This window comes from Trachurus trachurus (assembly GCF_905171665.1).
Source record: "Trachurus trachurus genome assembly, chromosome: 5".
Lineage (NCBI taxonomy): Eukaryota > Metazoa > Chordata > Actinopteri > Carangiformes > Carangidae > Trachurus > Trachurus trachurus.
This window is the reverse complement of record NC_139896.1, coordinates 8088137-8105584: the sequence shown is the minus strand read 5'-3', so window position 1 is coordinate 8105584 and position 17448 is coordinate 8088137. Positions and strand designations below refer to the sequence as shown.

Sequence of the window (17448 nt, the reverse complement as noted above, 5' to 3'; positions counted from 1 at the left end):
CAGCTGATTGGATTTTGATGAAATTTCAATATTACACTGCTTCCCCTGGGTGGCTTCATTAATGTACCCATGTACCACTTATAATAACTCACACACCAGTTCTGTCATTGAAATGTGATGAAACTCGTGGAAACATAACATCTTAGCATCATTAGTTTCTAACACACACACACACAAAAAAAACAATAACGTTACACAGTTGGGTCAATTAGTGGGGAAAAAAAAAAAAAAATTGTCTGAAAGAATTTGAACAACTTGACCGTGTCTCCAACGTGTTCACAAATTCAACTCATATGTTTTTCCTCAGCTTTCTTCCAGGATCATCAGTGTTACATCATCCTGGTAATCCCACGGTTTCTTTAAAAAGAAAAAAAAGAAAACAACACAGTTCAAACTAAGGTTGAACTTATCATTTTTACAATGAGCTGAAAAGGTGTTATCAAGACCAAGACAAACAGACTAACCCAAAGCAATCACAATACTGAATGCAAACATGAACTGACAGCCTATGGCTATATAATATATCTTATTTATTTACTTTACTTTTTATATTTTTATACATATACTCTCATATTTTACCCTGCTAGCACAATGCACTTGGCACTTATCACTTTATCCATACGCATACTCATATTGTTGATTGTTGAACAACTGTTATTTGTCTGTCTTGTTTCTATGTGTGGTTGCACTTTAAAGGGATAGTTCAACATTTTGGCAAATAGGCCCATAGCCATAATCCCTATAATCTTAGGGGTAGGTTTGTTATCTTTAATTGTCGGTGCAAGCTATTTTTAGTACTATTTAGAGCTCTTTTTTTTCACCACGCTATGAGATAATAACAGAACGTTACGAGACAGAGTTGTTTTAGAGGTAAATTCATGCAAAACCACTGATGCGCATTCCCATCTGGGGGCAGTTTCTCAGCAAGCAGTCTCTGCATTTACCTCTAAAACATCTCTGTCTCGTAACGTTCTGTTATTATCTCATAGCGTGGTGAATGTGCAGGTCACAACTTGTCCACCAGAGCGTTTTGGAGTTGTTGGATTGTGTATTCGATGAGTTTGATGAGGGAAACCAAGAAATCCCATGAGCCTCCGTAGCGTAGCTCTGAGCAGCTCACGGCTCTGCTCCGCCGTTCTAAAAATATCTTGCACCAACAATTAAAGGTAACGAACCTACTCCTAAAACTATAGGGATTATGGCAATGGGCCAATTTGCCAAAATGTTTAACTATCCCTTTAAGGTTTAGCTTTTAATCTCATTGTGCTGTTGTGCAATGAAATTCTGATTCTGATTTTGAAAACGAACGCTGATAAACCGAGTCTTCCTCATTGTTGTGTGTGTGTTATCTAACTTCACGTCTCATTCAGCATTATGTGTTGTTGTTATTATGTTTTATTTTTAGCTACACATGATGGCAGTGCTGTTCAGATGGCTCGTACAACTTTGTTCCACTTGGATGTAAGAAGCCGCGCGGCCTCAAGGGGGCTGCTGCCAGGCCTTTTTAAGTCTCGCAGCCTCGTCGTCATTAACAAAATAGTAATTACTCTGTAAACGAGGCAGGTTATACTATCTCTGGGTTTTTAGATTTATATAATAGACGGGGAAAAACAAAAAGGTTCCATATTTAGGCCACTGTGTCTCTGAGGTGTGTTTAACTGACAGATGGAGTCAGGATATTTTCATAGAAACACCTTTTGTGTAAACAGGAGCAGCAGGTAAATTTAGATCAGGAGAACCAAATGTGTTTGTGTCTATGTGTGTGTGTGTGTGTGTGTGTCTCATTCTCATACAGACTCTTCCACCATCTCTTTCGTTAACTAACTGCTGTATATTTTAAAGTAAAAACACCTCATTTGCATTTGTTTTTCCTGTCGTGATGTGACACTGAGGCCCGTGTTTTCCTGTTTGCCGCAGGGTGGCGTGAAGGTGCTGATCACGGGGCCGTGGTTGGAGTCGAGCAGCGAGTACAGCTGCCTCTTCGACCACATCAGCGTCCCGGCTGCTCTCATCCAACCTGGGGTGCTGCGATGCTACTGCCCAGGTAACAACACACCAGTCTATACTGTACTGTACACTCATCGTAACACAACTCATTTATTCATTCATTCATATTAAAAAAACAAAACAAGTGTAAGAAACATTCATTCTTGCAGTTTTTTTGAGAGGGGCCAAGACACAAAGAATAAATAACATACATGTGACAAATAATACATTTTACAGTAAGACAAACCCAAAACACTGCTCTTTATTTCTAAATCTAAACCTTTATTACTGAGTTGTGTCACTCATCATAACACAACTCATTTATTAATTCATTCATTTATTTTATTCACATATCTATTTAAAAAAAAAGTGTAAGAAACTTTAATTCTTGCAGTTTTTTGAGATGGGCCAAGACACAAAGAATAAATAACACGTGAGGTGACAAATAATACATTTTACAGTAAGACAAACCCAAAAATGCTCAGCTTCATCAAGCACCCACACTCTCACACAGTCGGGGTTTACAAAATAAGTTGTTATTGTTGCTGTTACTGTTGTTATTACAGTCTAATACACAGAAAACACTGCTCTTTATTTCTAAATCTAAACCTTTACCTTACTGAGTTGTATTACTCATCGTAACACAACTCATTTATTCATTCATTCATGTATTTTATTCACATATCTATTTAAAAAGAAAAAAACAAGTGTAAGAAACTTTAATTCTTGCAGTTTTTTGAGAGCTGCTAAGACACAAATAATAAATAACACATGTGACAAATAATACATTTTACAATAAGACAAACCCAAAAATGCTCACCTTTATCAAGCACCCACACTCTCACATAGTCAGGGTTTACAAAATAAGTTGTTATTGTTGCTGTTACTGTTGTTATTACTGTCTAATACACAGAAAACACTGCTCTTTATTTCTAAATCTAAACCTTTACCTTACTGAGTTGTATTACACAACTCATTTATTCATTCTTGTAACACCTTGCCAGGAGGACTACAGTCTGAAACTAGCCGTTGGCTAACACTGGCACCTTTACATTTTATTATGGTCATTAATGTGTCCTCCTCCTAAATAAATATAAATATAAATTCATTCATTTATTCTATTCACATATCTATTTAAAAAAAAAAAAAAACAAGTGTAAGAAACTTTAATTTTTGCAGCCAAGAGACAAAGAACATTTTACAAAAAAATGCTCACCTTTATCTCACACAGTCGGGGTTTACAAGATAAGTTGTTATTGTTGCCGTTACTGTTGTTATTACAGTCTAATACACAGAAAACACTGCTCTTTATTTCTAAATCTAAACCTTTACCTTACTAAGTTTTTAAAGTTTTTTTTATCTCAGCCCACAAAGATCTAGTGTCTGATGATGTCTGGCAGCTAAATCTTATTGGGAGACGTGTTCCCATTGATATAAAAAGACAGGAGCAACACAATAAGAAACATGGTGATGATGGTTTATAGTTAAGTTTTATCCTGCAGCATCCTGTCTCCTGTAGCAGCCACACATGGTCAAAAAGTAACACTAGACAGTCACGGTCTAATAACAGTCACCATACTGTCACACTAAAATTATATTTGAGAGGAGCAGCTCTATCTCTATCTCTGCTCTGTCTCCTCATATAGTCATCCATCCATACTTACTTACTTACGCCTTACCTCATGTCTGTTTCCAGCCCATGACACAGGACTGGTGATGCTACAGGTAGCTATGGGCGGTGAGGTCATCTCCTCCTCCGTGGTGTTCGAATACAAGGCGCGTGACCTCCCTGCCCTGCCGTCGTCTCAACACGACTGGCTGTCCCTGGATGGTGAGAGCATTTGTTTGTGTATTTATAGGGAGGAGGAGGAGGAGGAGGAGGAGGAGGAGGAGGAGGGATGGTGGTGGTGGTGGTGGTGGTGTAAAGCAGCAGCACAGTTACCACTCTCACCGCCTGGTGTTATTTATTCAATAAAGAGCATCAACCATAAACAGAGGGAGACTTGTGTGTGTGTGTGTGTGTAACTGCTTGTGTTGCATGTATCAGTGTTTTATTCTGTCTATTCTGTTTTGTTTTGTTTTTAGTTTTGTATGACTTTTACATAAAGCGCTGGTGTTTTTTTTTAAAAGCTAAAACTATGATAAAACCTGTTGGTGTGTGTGTGGTTGTGTTGCTCTTTTTCATTGAGTGCTCTGACTGTCATGCTGTGAGATGTTGTGTCTACAGCCACTGATGCGCTGCTGCTGACCACTATGGTGACATTGCTGCTGCTGCTGCTGCTGCTGCTGCTTGGTTGAACTGTGTTGAATCTGTGCCTGGAAGAATTTCTATTTTGTTTTGTTCATCTTCTTCTGCTGCTGCTGCTCTGTCTGTCTGTGTGTGTAGGTTTGTTTCAATAAGGAATCCCAGCATAGCGGTTGTGTATGTGTGTGTGCTGTTTTTGACACCTGTTCTTGAAGTGCCGGTGGTTTAGCCAAGATTTATAAAGGCTTTCGGATTTGTCTTAGGGGCACAGTCATTTATTAGAGTCTGTAGTTGATGGATTGGATGTGTGGGAGAGAGAACTCAGGTATTAATTTGTTTGAACTGCAGCAGCTGATGATGATTGTTCAATAACACTAAATGAATCAAATAATAACTTGCAAATACATTTAAAAAAAAACGTCCTTGGAGTCAGCAGTGTGGAGGATTTGGGAAGTTTTTTTTTTTTTTTGCAAATGTCTGCACAAGCTCATACAGGCGGGTGCTTGGTTGGTTTCTTTGGCTTCTCTGTGCAAATATGTATATACATAATATACTATCTCCTGATGCAGCTGCAGCTCGGAAAGGGAAACACACACACACGCGGGTCTCTCTCCTCCTCGGCGAGGCATGTCCTGGGTTACTCTGTTCGCCCCCGTCTCCGCGTTGCGCAATGCGGCAATGCGGCTCTCCAGTCACAGCAGGCTGGCTGTTTACTGGAGTGAAGGGCAAGGACATCATATCACAGTCGCCGGCCGGGTCCATTTGAGAGAGAGTCAACCCCGCTGCTGGCCACCGCCGGCAGTGTGTGCTTGCTGCTTTTGTGTGTGTTGTGTTGTGCGTGCAGCCTCACACAGACACATATACACACTCTATATATAGGGAGGTTAGGAGGACTGTGTGGCTTTGACTTTGTAGCCGAGGATAGCGAGGCTCGGACGGGCGCTCTGCCTATTTTCGCTCGCCTCCTCCTCCTTTGTTTGGCCTCAAATGCACAGTGCAGCCATGGGCTCAGTGCGTGGAGAAAATAGACAAGAAGAGATCCATAATATTCTGAGCAAATATGCGTCAGCACACATGCACACACACACATGCACATGCTTGCTCTGCTCCAGTTTTAGTTGATGTGAGGTCTATTGTTGTGCCGATGACGACCGAGCCCCCTGCAGCTCCGAGTCTGGCGGGCGGATTTGAAGCGCAGGCTGCTGCTGCTGCTGCTGCTCTCCTCCTCTCCTCCTCTCCCAGACAGACACAACGTGGAGAGAGAGAGAGAGACTGTTCTCTCTCTCTCTCTCTCTCTCTCTCTCTCTCTCTTTCGCTGCACTTAGTTGTGTTTTGCTCGCTCGGGGTTGCAATGTGTGAGTCGCACACTTCTTCAAACTAACGGGGTTGAGTGAGCAGAAGCGGGAACAAAGAGCAGCAGCAGATAGAGACTCGCTGTTTGGGTTCGTAGCTTGTTTGATTTTCTTTTCTTTCTTTTTTTCCTCCATTGTTTTGTTTCCTTTTATATAGAAAAAAAACTGATGATAACTCCAAAACACGCTCTTCTTTTTTTTTTATTATTATTTCAGCGTCCAGGTCTGTGCTTGTGTTTGTGTCTGTGGAGTGAAGTTTTCTTTGTCATGCTGCTGCAGACTTACATAAATGTGCCTGTTGTGTCTAAATGGTGCGTTCAAAGCGCTGCGCTGCTTTTCTTTTCTTTTTTTCTTTTTTTCCCTGTTGCAGGATTCAGTCCAAATTGTTTTTGTAGCACATGTAGCTGTTGCTGATGCTGCTGTCGAGCTCAGACAAAGAGATGTTATAGGGAAGAAGGAAAAAAAAAAGCCACAAGTCCTCACGCGGTTTGCACGCTACATGTTTGGACTAAGAGGGACGCCATAGCCTGCTCGATCTTTTTTTGTTGCAAACCTGTGGATATGGTGCTGGTGGTGGTGTTGTTGTGGTGGTGCGTCTCTGGTTGACCCTGTGCAGTTTCAGCACCAGCACGAGTGGAAAGCGCCACTCAAGTCCACAACAACAACAGCAGCAGCAGCAGCAGCAGCAGCAGCAGGGAGGCTAATGTGGCTCTGTAGGGGCCCATATGACAACAGGCCTGCAGACACACACATGTGGGCATGTTGCTGATGATCACCCACAGCTTGGATGCAGATGTACTCTCTGCTTATAGAGGCTGACATATTTCTATTAGATGTTTAGTAGCATTTACTGAAAGTTTCTGTGCACCAAAAGTATGTTTATCTGATGTTTTATTTTCATTTTTTAACAATTAATCTTGATTAAAAAGCACAAGTTGGTTTGAATTTGAATATCTTTATGATTTCATGTGCATGTAACAAAACAGCTGAAAGTTTTGTAGACTTTATTGTTACAAAAACAATCAAGAACCTAAATCCTGGCTTAAAGTAAATGTTGTGTAACTTAATCACTTAAAACTGTTCTGAGCCTGTGCCAAGGTTTATTTATTGGAAGAAAATCCATGCAGGCAGACTATTACTGAAAGTAAATAACCCTGCAATACAACAAAAAAAAGTTTCCAAATACTTGTTGTCAGTACCTACTGCACACGTGTCCAAGCTGAGAGTGATCATGAAGCAAACTTTATAAAGCAGCTGATTCTGCACTCTGGAGCAGGACAACAAGTGATGGCTCTGCCTTTAACCACAATAATTATGCAGCTTTCACTGGTCAATCAAAAGCTATTTACTTAATCAATACAATTTATAATGTAGTGGTAATTTATTTATATTGGCATTTAAATTAAGTCATTGATAAATAGAATTGCCTTCTATTGACATGTTAATAGGTTAATTAATTTGTTTTAATGACTTTTTAGGAGTTTCCTTTGTGCTCCACATCCTTTAAAACACGAGCGGCATTTACACTGAAGTCACATGTAAGACAGATAAATTAATGATTGAACAAATCATTAAAAAAAACTATTTGAAAGACACTTTAAAGGAATATTTCATATTCAGCAATTAACTTTTCAATTTGGGAGGCTAATTAAACGACTGCTTCTTCATCCCTTTGTCATTCCGGATTTCAATTAGTATTTGTCAACTTAATATTGTGTCAGTTAATGAAGTTATTGTAATCAATCACAGTCCTCTCAATCTTCATTTTTCTGTAATTGTTCCGTTTTATGTGACTAGAAATCTAATGTACTTGTGTGTGTCTTTGTTTGCAGCTGTAACGAGTGAAAACAGATGTTTTCTCATGTATGTGGCAGCTAAAACAGTGGAGTGTTTTGCTTTGTATTCAGATGAGCGCTTTGTATTAACGGCAACAACTCCGCTCTCCTTCTGATTGGCGGAGCAGGGGGAAAGGTGGAGGGGCCTGAGCTTTTGTGTCATAGCGGTGGCTCCACCCCCTTTTTTTTAGCTCATTTTTTTGTCCGCTGCAGACAACAGAAAGAAAAATAGGAGTGAAATGAGAGGAGGGAAAAATAGAGAGATTGAGAGAGTGAGAGAGCAGCAGGTGGGATGACATAATGTGCACTGCAGCAAAACTGCAGCAGCACTGAAACAAAGGGTCACATTCACATATACAACCATGACACACACGTGCAAAACTCACATTTGTTGTAAGATGTATATACTTCTTCACACACACACTCACAAACATGCAATTTACTTGGTTCCCTAGTCGCTCTTGTTTGTAAGGAGGATTTATTGGATTCCAGCCCTGATTTATTCTCCAGTATTGAGCTCCTCAGAGAAGAGCTTCTCTCCTCTAAGCTTCTCTAAGTAGGATTTACTAAAACATAATATTGATTTGCTTAAACGCAACAACCACAACAACAACAGCAAACAACCGATGCTTACTGCTCTGTGTGTGTGTTTGTGTGTGTGTGTGTGTACGTTTCCCCCCCCCACCTTCATTTTTTGTAGATACCCAGTTCAGGATGTCTATCTTGGAGCGTCTGGAGCAGATGGAGCAGAGGATGGCTGAGATAACCAATCAGAACCCCGGCTCGGAAACCATGGCAACCAAGGGCGGAGGAGTGGAGGGAGGAGGAGGAGCCACCGAGCAGCAGTCTCAAGTAAGGAAGGAGTGATTTAGTGAGGAGTGCATGAAACTAAATAGGAATTGTTTTTACTATAAGAAGTAAATCTTTGTTTCATTCATTGGGATAACATTTGAAATCTTTATAATAACCTACTAATTCAAACATGTAAAATTACAGCTACCGTAGTTAATATTAGTTTTATAACAAAATAATAAGACTGTAGTGCTGCTGTCAATGCATTCAAGTGCAAAAGCAAAAAGCATAACCAATGTCAGATTCACGCAAACTAATTTGCCGTATTTTGTGACAAAGGTCTAAAAAAACTGACAAGATAAACAGTAAAAATTGGGGTGGTGCGTGGCCCAGTGGTTAGATCGGCCGCCCCATGTAGAGGCTACAGTCCTCAACGCAGGCGTCCCCAGTTCAAATCCCGCGTCGGGCAGACCTTTCCAGCATGTCATTCCCCCTCTCTCTGCCTCCCCCCCTTTCCTGTCTATATCACTATGTACTATCAAATAAAGGCAAAAAAGCCAAAAAATATACTTAAAAAAAAGAAAAAAGATAAACAGTAAAAATAGTAATGTTGAAGTCTGTACAGTCAATATGCTGCTTCAACTTTCAATAAGATTTGGATCGTGTTACAAGCAGAAAATAGTTGCTGTGTCGTTTCAACTTTTACATGGATGTTGCCACAAGAAATTGTAAGAAAGCATCTTCTTTGATTTTGTGAAGGAAGGTCCAGTCTGAAGCTCCTTCTCTCAGCATTTATAGAATTTCACCAGCTCTGATCATGGCTGGCACTCAAATTTAGATCATTTCACTTTGTTTGGACCTTTTATAGGCAAAAAACAACCAACTTTTTATTTATATTTTGGAAAACAGTGTTGTAACACCTCAGAAATAAATGCATGTTGGAAAAAAAAACAAGAGGATGCAATTAAAAAGTCACCAAAGATTTAAATTCTCCTCTCACTGTGGCCCCTCTTTACTCTGTGATCCTCCAGATTTCTCCGGACCAGGGTTCGTTCGAGGGTCGCGTGGTGGTGGTCTGTGAGAAGATGATGTCTCAGCCATGCTGGGCTTCTTCTAACCAGCTCGTCCACAGTAAGAACTCCAGAGGAATGACCTTACTGCATCTGGCTGCAGCTCAGGGCTACGCGGGGCTCATCCAGACACTCATTCGCTGGCGGTGAGTAACACACACACACACAAATACATGACACACCGTGTTGAACGCAGGGGACTGTGCCAATTAACGTCACTTTTCGTTGTCCTGTCTCTGCAGCACGAAGCATGCCGACAGTATTGACCTCGAACTGGAGGTGGATCCTCTCAACGTAGACCACTTCTCCTGCACTCCGCTGGTGAGTGATTGATTTATCTGAATGACATTTTAATTAAGTGTAGGTGTCTCTCTCTCTCTCTCTCTCTCTATGCGGTTGATGTGTGACTTGTGTTTTTTTTCTTTCTTCGGGACTCTCCAGATGTGGGCGTGTGCTCTGGGCCACACCGAAGCAGCGCTGGTGCTTTACCAATGGGACCCGAGAGCTCTGGCTATCCCCGATTCGCTGGGACGCTTGCCGCTCAACATCGCTCGATCCAGGGGCCACACTCGACTGGCCGAGCTGCTAGAGCACCTACAACAGACTCCTCAAGCTCAGGGCCAGCCGGCTGACACCTGGATGGAAAGGTGGAGAGGAGAGTCACAGACCAGCGGAATAAGCAACAACCCCACTTCAAACACCAACTCAGGTGGGAAAGACAAATGTCTCATGTTGGAGGGTCAGAAAAATAGGAACTGGTCAGCTTTTCCTGGGCACATGTGTGGAAGATATGATTTTTTTTTTTAAAGGGATAGTTCACCCAAAATTGAAATTTCACTCATTATCTACTCTCCCTCATGTCGACTAAGGGCTGGGAGAAGTTTCAGAGTCCTCCGTGGCTTCTCTGAGTTACAGGGGGGCTCGGCGTAGCACTGCATGTCCATATAAAGGTTGCAAATGGATACCAACTGTCTTCGTAACAAAAAGACACACCAAAAAACATCCAAATACCTCCATGCTGCTCGTATGTAATTTCCGTCTTGTATTGAAGCCCCGAAATGCGAAATTGTCCCGAAAAAAAATAAATAAAAAGTCTATATTTCAAGCTTGTTTTGTAGCGGAAGCTTCTCGAAGCTCCTCTTCCCGGTTCGTCAAATTTAGACGAACTGGGAAGAGGAGCTTCCGCTACAAACAAGCTTGAAATATAGACTTTTTTTTGGGGGGGGGGGGACAATTTCGCATTTCGGGGCTTCAAGACAAGACGGACATTACATACGAGCAGCATGGAGGTATTTGAATGTTTTTTGGTGTGTCTTTTTGTTACGAAGACAGTTGGCATCCATTTTTTTTTTTTTTTTTTTTGTTTGTATGGTACCATAATGTGCATTTCTATTCATGTTTTTAGTAGTTGGTGTCTCACAACTCTCTTTTTGAGTGGTCCCCAACACTTTTAATTTTGTCAAGGGGGAACGGGTCATTTTGTAATCAATACTGTATTTTTATATTGTCTCTGGATTTTTATTGTGTGTTGTGGAGTGACACCGAAATAAAGCTTATCTATCTATCCATTTGCAACCGTTATATGTACATGCACTGCTACTGCTTACAACATCTCAGTAATGTCCTGAAATTCTCAAATTTGGTGTTTTTGGCATAAAGTGAAGAATTCATGCTGTGAATATGACAAATTCATCTTCTTACAAAAGATGAATTTGACGGTTGAAGAAGAAGAAGATAATACTTTGCATGCCATGAATACATCTGGCCATTATTGAATGCTCAGGCCCCAGAAGGGAAGATTTTTGCGACTTGTATTTGCTGCAATTTGGCAGAGCCGTCCAGTCCAACCTCCAGGCATTTAACTGAGCCTTTAATAAGTTGGCATGTCCACTTTATTAGAAATGCATGTTGTCATTAATTTTAACCATCTTTGTCCCCCCCTCCCTCCCTCCCATTCTTCCCTCTAGAGCTGAGGAGAGCCAGGACCGAGAGCCAGCCAGACAACCAGAACCAGAGCTGGAGCCAAACAGGACACCGAGCTCCGCAGGGAACCCAGGGAGAACAGGGAGGCCCGCCCCCAGCCAAGAGACTCAAACCCAGCCCAGACACACAGCAACAGCAACAGCTAGCTAACTCAACCCCCAGCACCCCCCCCAACCTCCTCCTCAACACCTCCCCTAGTCCTAACCCTAACCCTAACCCCCTCCCCACAAACGCCCCACAAACTCAACCCTCCAACCTCAGCTGTCAGAACGCACCTCCACCTCCTCCTCCTCCAGCTGCCAGCTCCAGCCCCAGCCAGCCTCAGCTCCCCAGCACCCCATTCTCCCTCCTGCAGGCCAGGATAGGGGGGTCCGGAGGGGGCAACAGGTGGAGTCTGAGACAGACTCTGGGGCAATGTAGCCTGGCCAGGAGGATTCTGGGAAAAGAGCGGCTGGCCATTCACCTGCGCCAAAGAGTGCTGTCTGACAGGGGAGAGGAGACAGAGCTGCTGACCTATCAGGATAACACTGAGGACTTACAGGTAGGGGGAGCAGACTGTTAGGGGAGGGGGGGGGTGGTTTGGATCTCATTCCTTAAACAAGACTGAACTCTTTATACTGTATGTGATGGTTAATGTGTACATCTTCGTTTACATGTATGTTTGTGATGAAATACGTGAAAAAAAAACAAAAAAAACAATTAAAAAGCTCTCTCTCTCCAACCTTTGGCCCTCAATGTGAACAAAGGAAAAATGTCTATGAAAAGCTCGCTAAGTTAAAGGGATAGCTCAACATTTTGGCAAATGTGTCCATTGCCATAATCCCTGTAGTCATAGCAGTAGGTTCGTTACCTTTAATTGTCGGTGCAAGCTATTTTTAGAACGGCGGAGCAGAGCCGTGAGCTGCTCAGAGCTACGCTACGGAGGCTGATAGGATTTCTTGGTTTCCCTCATCAAACTCATCAAATACACAATCCAACAACTCCAAAACGCTCTGCTGGACAAGTTGTGACCTGCACATTCACCACGCTATGAGATAATAACAGAACGTTACGAGACAGAGTTGTTTTAGAGGTAAATTCATGCAAAACCGCTGATGCACATTCCCGTCGGGGGCAGTTTTTCAGCAAGCAGTCTCTGCATTTGCTTCTAAAACAACTCCGTCTTGTAACGTTACGTTATTATCTCATAGCGTGGTGAATGTGCAGGTCACAACTTGTCCACCAGAGCGTTTTGGAGTTGTTGGATTGTGTATTTGATGAGTTTGATGAGGGAAACCAAGAAATCCCATTAGCCTCCGTAGCGTAGCTCTGAGCAGCTCGCGGCTCTGTTCTGCTGCTCTAAAAATAGCTTGCACCAACAATTAAAGGTAACGAACCTACTCCTAAAACTATTTGCCAAAAATGTTGAACTTTCCCTTTAAAAAGAGTGGTAAGACTGAAAGGTGACAGCAATAACTGGAGCATAAACAGGATAAACTGATAATGGGTGAAGATTTTTCTACATGTTAATGATAGTTAGTATCAGTGGTTTCCTCACTAGATTAACTCAGTCCTACACAAGCAGACATACGCTAGCAAGCAAAAGCAGAAGGGGAACAAATACTAAATGGTAGCTTACAGGTAGAAACCTAATACTAACTGGTAATACTTAACATTAAAGCAAGATATCCACTTGCAGCAGTGTGGAGCAGTGTAGTCTAATTACCCACAGCTAGAAAGAGAAAGTTTCAAATAAAGTGACTGCAGTATTTTTCATTAGGACAGATGTAACTCTGTTTTTTTTATTCAATTAAATCTGATAAAGTCTGATAAAAGTGCAGTGCAGGTCCATCAGAGTAGGAGGAAACATGAAGGGAAGATAGATAGATGTTGTATGCAAACTTTGCTGATTTGGATAAACTGATAATGGATGAAGGTTGAGGTTGTATATATTATAAGATAAGCACATTTAAGGTGAGCATACAGAATCTAACCTCCATAATGATGACAATCAGGCAGGAGAATGAGTTCCTACCTTTGAATATAATTATGAATAGCTACATAAAGCACAAAGAGACATGTGTCGTCAGCGTAGGCGTTAAAATAAAGGACAAAATTAAAGGTTGTTTTTCATTTTAAGAGAAGCAGGTGTTATGAATCTATAGATAACACCTGTCCTTGCATGTGTTGCATTGCAGATGGACATCACAATGCTAGCTGATCACATCATGGAGGCTTCAGCTGGTAGGCTTAAACACGAGGCTATGGAGACTCACACAGACTCTGGGAAGGTGGGGATCAGCAGTGACGTCAGGTTACTGTCTGGTTACCTCGGTGAGGTGGAGAGGTGAGTAAAAGTATGACAAAATTCACCATATTTAGTTAATTAAACTCATGAAATGGTGTAATTCCCCCTTTTTTATAACTACAAAATTGTCGCTTCGCTTTGTTTCTCTTCAGGTTTCTGAACTCCAAGCCCCAGACTCCTTGCCCCAAACCAAACTCTCTCTCAGGGCCTGAGGATCAGCAGAGTCCTCAGGCTAAGCAAGCCCCGTCCTCCCCCTTCGACTGGAGCTCCTTCCTCTGTGCAGCTATGAAAGAGGAGAGGTTGAAAGCTGACTCCTCCTGTCTAGCCATGACTGAAACAGAGCAGGCAGAGCTGTATGAATCCATCAGGCACGCCCTGCACTCCCTCAGAAAACACAAGGTAGGCCTACACATGTCCTCCGCTTATTTTAGAGAAACGCTCGTCCCAGAAACTTTGCCCCAGAGATCTGATGCATTTTGTCAGAGTTGAAATAAGCTTCCTCCATTTCTTTCTTTCTTGCTTTGATAGGTTGCAAACCATTTAATATGTAAGATGTTTATACTAATGTCACTCCCCTCAGGGTCCCATTCAGGAACAACGCAAAGAGATTGCAGCAGTGATTCAGCGCTGCTATAAGAGATACAAGCAGGTAAGACTTGTGACTTTATATAATTATTCCTAATTATTCTGCCAGCTCCTTTCAAACAGTATCAAGTACATCTGCAGTGCTGAATCATTATGTGCAGACATAATCGTATTATGAACGGATATAATCTATTCAGAAATGTACCATTAAAATTCTCAGTTTAATTTAGCTAAAAGCATTTTGAGAATTAGCAATATGGCCTGATTTAATCATGTCATTCACCATCTCTGCCTCGATTAATCAAAACCACAGACTGAATTTCTACCAAACTGTCACAAGCAGCGAGTTTTTAGTCAACTTTATTTTACCTGCAGACTGTAGATAAAGACTCAGCCTCTGTGGCGTCAAACAGGTTTCTGAAGAGTGGTTTTGAAGCTCATCTGTTCTGTCTCCATCTGGTCAGTGTCTGACTCCACTAAACTCCTGGTTAATACAAACATTGCAAAAGGAGCCTAGACTTTGGTGTCAGTCGTCACTCACAGCCCCCATCCTCAGTTATGCAGAACTCTAACTTTTAATATGAGAGAGTTATACAAAAATTTGACCCACCATAAAAACATTAGGCAATAAGCTATAGAGACCCCACAATAGTTTTTCTTGGTTTCTGCTGTAAATGTTGTCATTATGACATTGAAGTCTATGGGGATTGACTCCGAGTAGTTTAGCATTAACCATATTTGAGTTTATCTTACTCACTTGTGCTTTTAGTAGTTACTTCTTTAGTCAGTAGTTTTTTTATTTTGAACATGTAAAAGAAAAAGATAATATGAGAAGAAAAACATTATCAAACATGAGGACCATCTTGGTCCCTGGGGCTCATGAGGACTACAAGGAAACGCACAAGTCCAAAGAAAACATTAAAGAGTGAAAAACAAAAACAAAAAAACAACGTAATTCCTCTGTTCTTCGAATCCTAATAGTTAAAATATTCATAATGCTGAAAATAAATACATAAATAAATATATAACAATTCATTATGCATCATTCAATTCAGTTTTGATTGGCCAAGAAGTTAAGCCGTTCACTTCTGTTGCGTACGTCTGTAAGATTCCTCGGAGCAAACCTAAAATATTCATATATTTTAATGAATTTTCTTTTATCTTTAACAGTAATTTACAATTAATACTTACTTCAGAATTAGTATTCAACATGACAAAGTGCTGACAGGCGGCTTAACGCTACTTTGCTCTCTCCTCTCTCCTCAATCTCAGTATGCACTTTATAAGAGAATGACCCTGGCAGCCATCCTGATCCAGAGTCGTTTCCGGAGTTTCCATGAGCAGAGGAAGTTCCAACAGAGTCGTAGAGCAGCGGTCCTCATCCAGCAATACTACCGCTCCTACAGACACTCCCTCAGGTACTTCACACAAACACGCTCGCAGCAGACACTCGTTAATTAAGTTGTAAAATATTTCTCACGCCCCCTTGTCTTCTCGTCTTCGCCTGCAGCAGCCTCCTAACTAAAAAACAGAACCAGGCTGCTCGCAAGATCCTGAGGTTCCTGCTCCGATGCCGCCACAGGTGAGACACGAAGCTCTGCACACACACACACACACACACACACACACACATACTCTCAAAACAACACATATCCACGGACTCATACTACATATTACCAGTGGTGTAGTGGTCGTTGGATGCAAAGAGGAACTAAGCAGGATTTCCCTGTGGCTATGCTACATTTTAATTAAAAAGCTCTGGAGTAATTGTGATGGTTAACTACATGACCTGTAACTTGTTACCAGTGAGAACGGAGGCTCTTTGCCTTCCACCTGCGTCTCACGGCTGAAAACCAACCTTGTAACATCAGTGTAGTAGCTACTCGGTCGCCGCCGCCGTGTCCCAGCTCTCGTCTCTGCAGCACCGCAACACAAACGCTCTCCGTAACCGGCATTCTTTAGTTTATGACTACACAAATATACACGTCGTCGTAACATCGTGTATGTTATCCACTGTTCCATGTATTGATTTTTTTGCCGGCTTCGTTGTAAACAAATGCACATGGCCAGCAGAAACAGCAGAAAAGCGGCCGGACGGGTCACCCAGAGTAACGGGAAATTTCCACTGGATGCGGATTCGTTTCAATTCTGTGTCAGTTTCATGCATCGTGTTTTATGTCTGGTCTCAAAGTTGTTTGTCTAGAGATCATAACACTTTGGTTCGGACTTTCAACACTTTGGAGTGAATGATTGTGACAGTGGCATTAGGCCAGATAACAATTAAACATTACAGTTCAGTGGCACTAAACTGTGTGGCAGTGGATTGTATTTCAATGACGTCACAGATTTGGTATTTTAATGGCGTCCCGTCCACCCAGTAAAAAAATCCCCACTACACCACTGCATATTACACACACACACACACACACTTGCAGCCCACTGCCACGACACGTTCGTACGCTCCCTCCATTGGTGCTAATAGTTGGTGTTGTTTTACTGTTCCTGTGAAGCCCCTTGATGGACCATAGGCCTCTCAAACGGGTGAGTCCTCTCTCCCTCTCTTCTCTTCTCTCTCTCCCTCTCTCCCGGTGGCTGATGCCTGTTTGCATGTCAGCGGAGGGAGGGGGAGAGGAGGTCCTGGATTATCATCCTTCCCTCTCACTCTCTCTCTCTTCTTCCCTCCCTATCTCCCTGTCTCTCTCTTTCTCTGTCTTTCTCTCTGTCTCTCTCTCTCTCTGAGGACTGCTGAATGATGTCGGTACTTGTGCATGACTGACAGATAGATAGATAGAGGAGCGGTTCTTGCATATGGTCTTCCTGGGGGCATGTTCTGACTGACATCATTAGGGGGACGTTAAGTGTCTTGCTTGGCCTGCCGGTCTCTTTTATTTGTGCCTTGGTGGGTGGAAGAGGATAAAAGGACTGAGTGAGTGCGGCGAGTGACTGGAGCAGGAGTTGCAAGCAGTTTGTTGAAAATGGCTTTTGGGTATATGTAAAAAATAGAAAATAAAACTGGGGAAACTGTATTTCACCAAAGAAAATGTTGCACTTGCATGCACAGAAACACACACACACTAATGAGTGTTTGGTTTCTCCTCAGGGCCAGAGAGCAGAGAAAGGCCAGGGGTCCTGAGAGCCCACCACCAGGCCCCACACACAGCCCCCTCAGCCTGTGAGCAATCTATACAACTTCCCTGCCCTCCATCTTGTCCTTTTTCTTTCTTCTCTCCTCCATCCTTCCCGAACTCTCTTTCTCTCTCTCTCCCTCCTTCCTCCCTCTACAGAATCCTCTAACCCCCTCCCCCTCCCATCT

The 17448-nt window shown here is 42.2% G+C and overlaps 1 protein-coding gene across 4 annotated transcripts in view; it reads left to right on the top strand.

Moving 5' to 3' along the window:
* LOC310986537 (calmodulin-binding transcription activator 1-like) overlaps positions 1-17448 on the top strand; it is a 65667-nt gene extending 48219 nt beyond the window's left edge. The window contains exons 9-22 of one of the 4 annotated variants that reach the window (XM_083972478.1): positions 1918-2044; positions 3683-3817; positions 8119-8270; positions 9242-9426; positions 9523-9601; positions 9722-9989; positions 11248-11804; positions 13441-13589; positions 13703-13949; positions 14131-14199; positions 15408-15553; positions 15649-15717; positions 16646-16676; positions 17236-17401. In XM_083972478.1, the coding sequence (XP_083828604.1) occupies positions 1918-2044; positions 3683-3817; positions 8119-8270; positions 9242-9426; positions 9523-9601; positions 9722-9989; positions 11248-11804; positions 13441-13589; positions 13703-13949; positions 14131-14199; positions 15408-15553; positions 15649-15717; positions 16646-16676; positions 17236-17268 (2247 nt within the window). In that variant the 3' untranslated portion in view covers positions 17269-17401. Of the gene's footprint in view, positions 1-1917; positions 2045-3682; positions 3818-8118; positions 8271-9241; positions 9427-9522; positions 9602-9721; positions 9990-11247; positions 11805-13440; positions 13590-13702; positions 13950-14130; positions 14200-15407; positions 15554-15645; positions 15718-16645; positions 16677-17235 lie in introns of all 4 variants that reach the window. The other 3 variants (XM_083972477.1, XM_083972476.1, XM_083972475.1) reach the window with 3 other exon arrangements.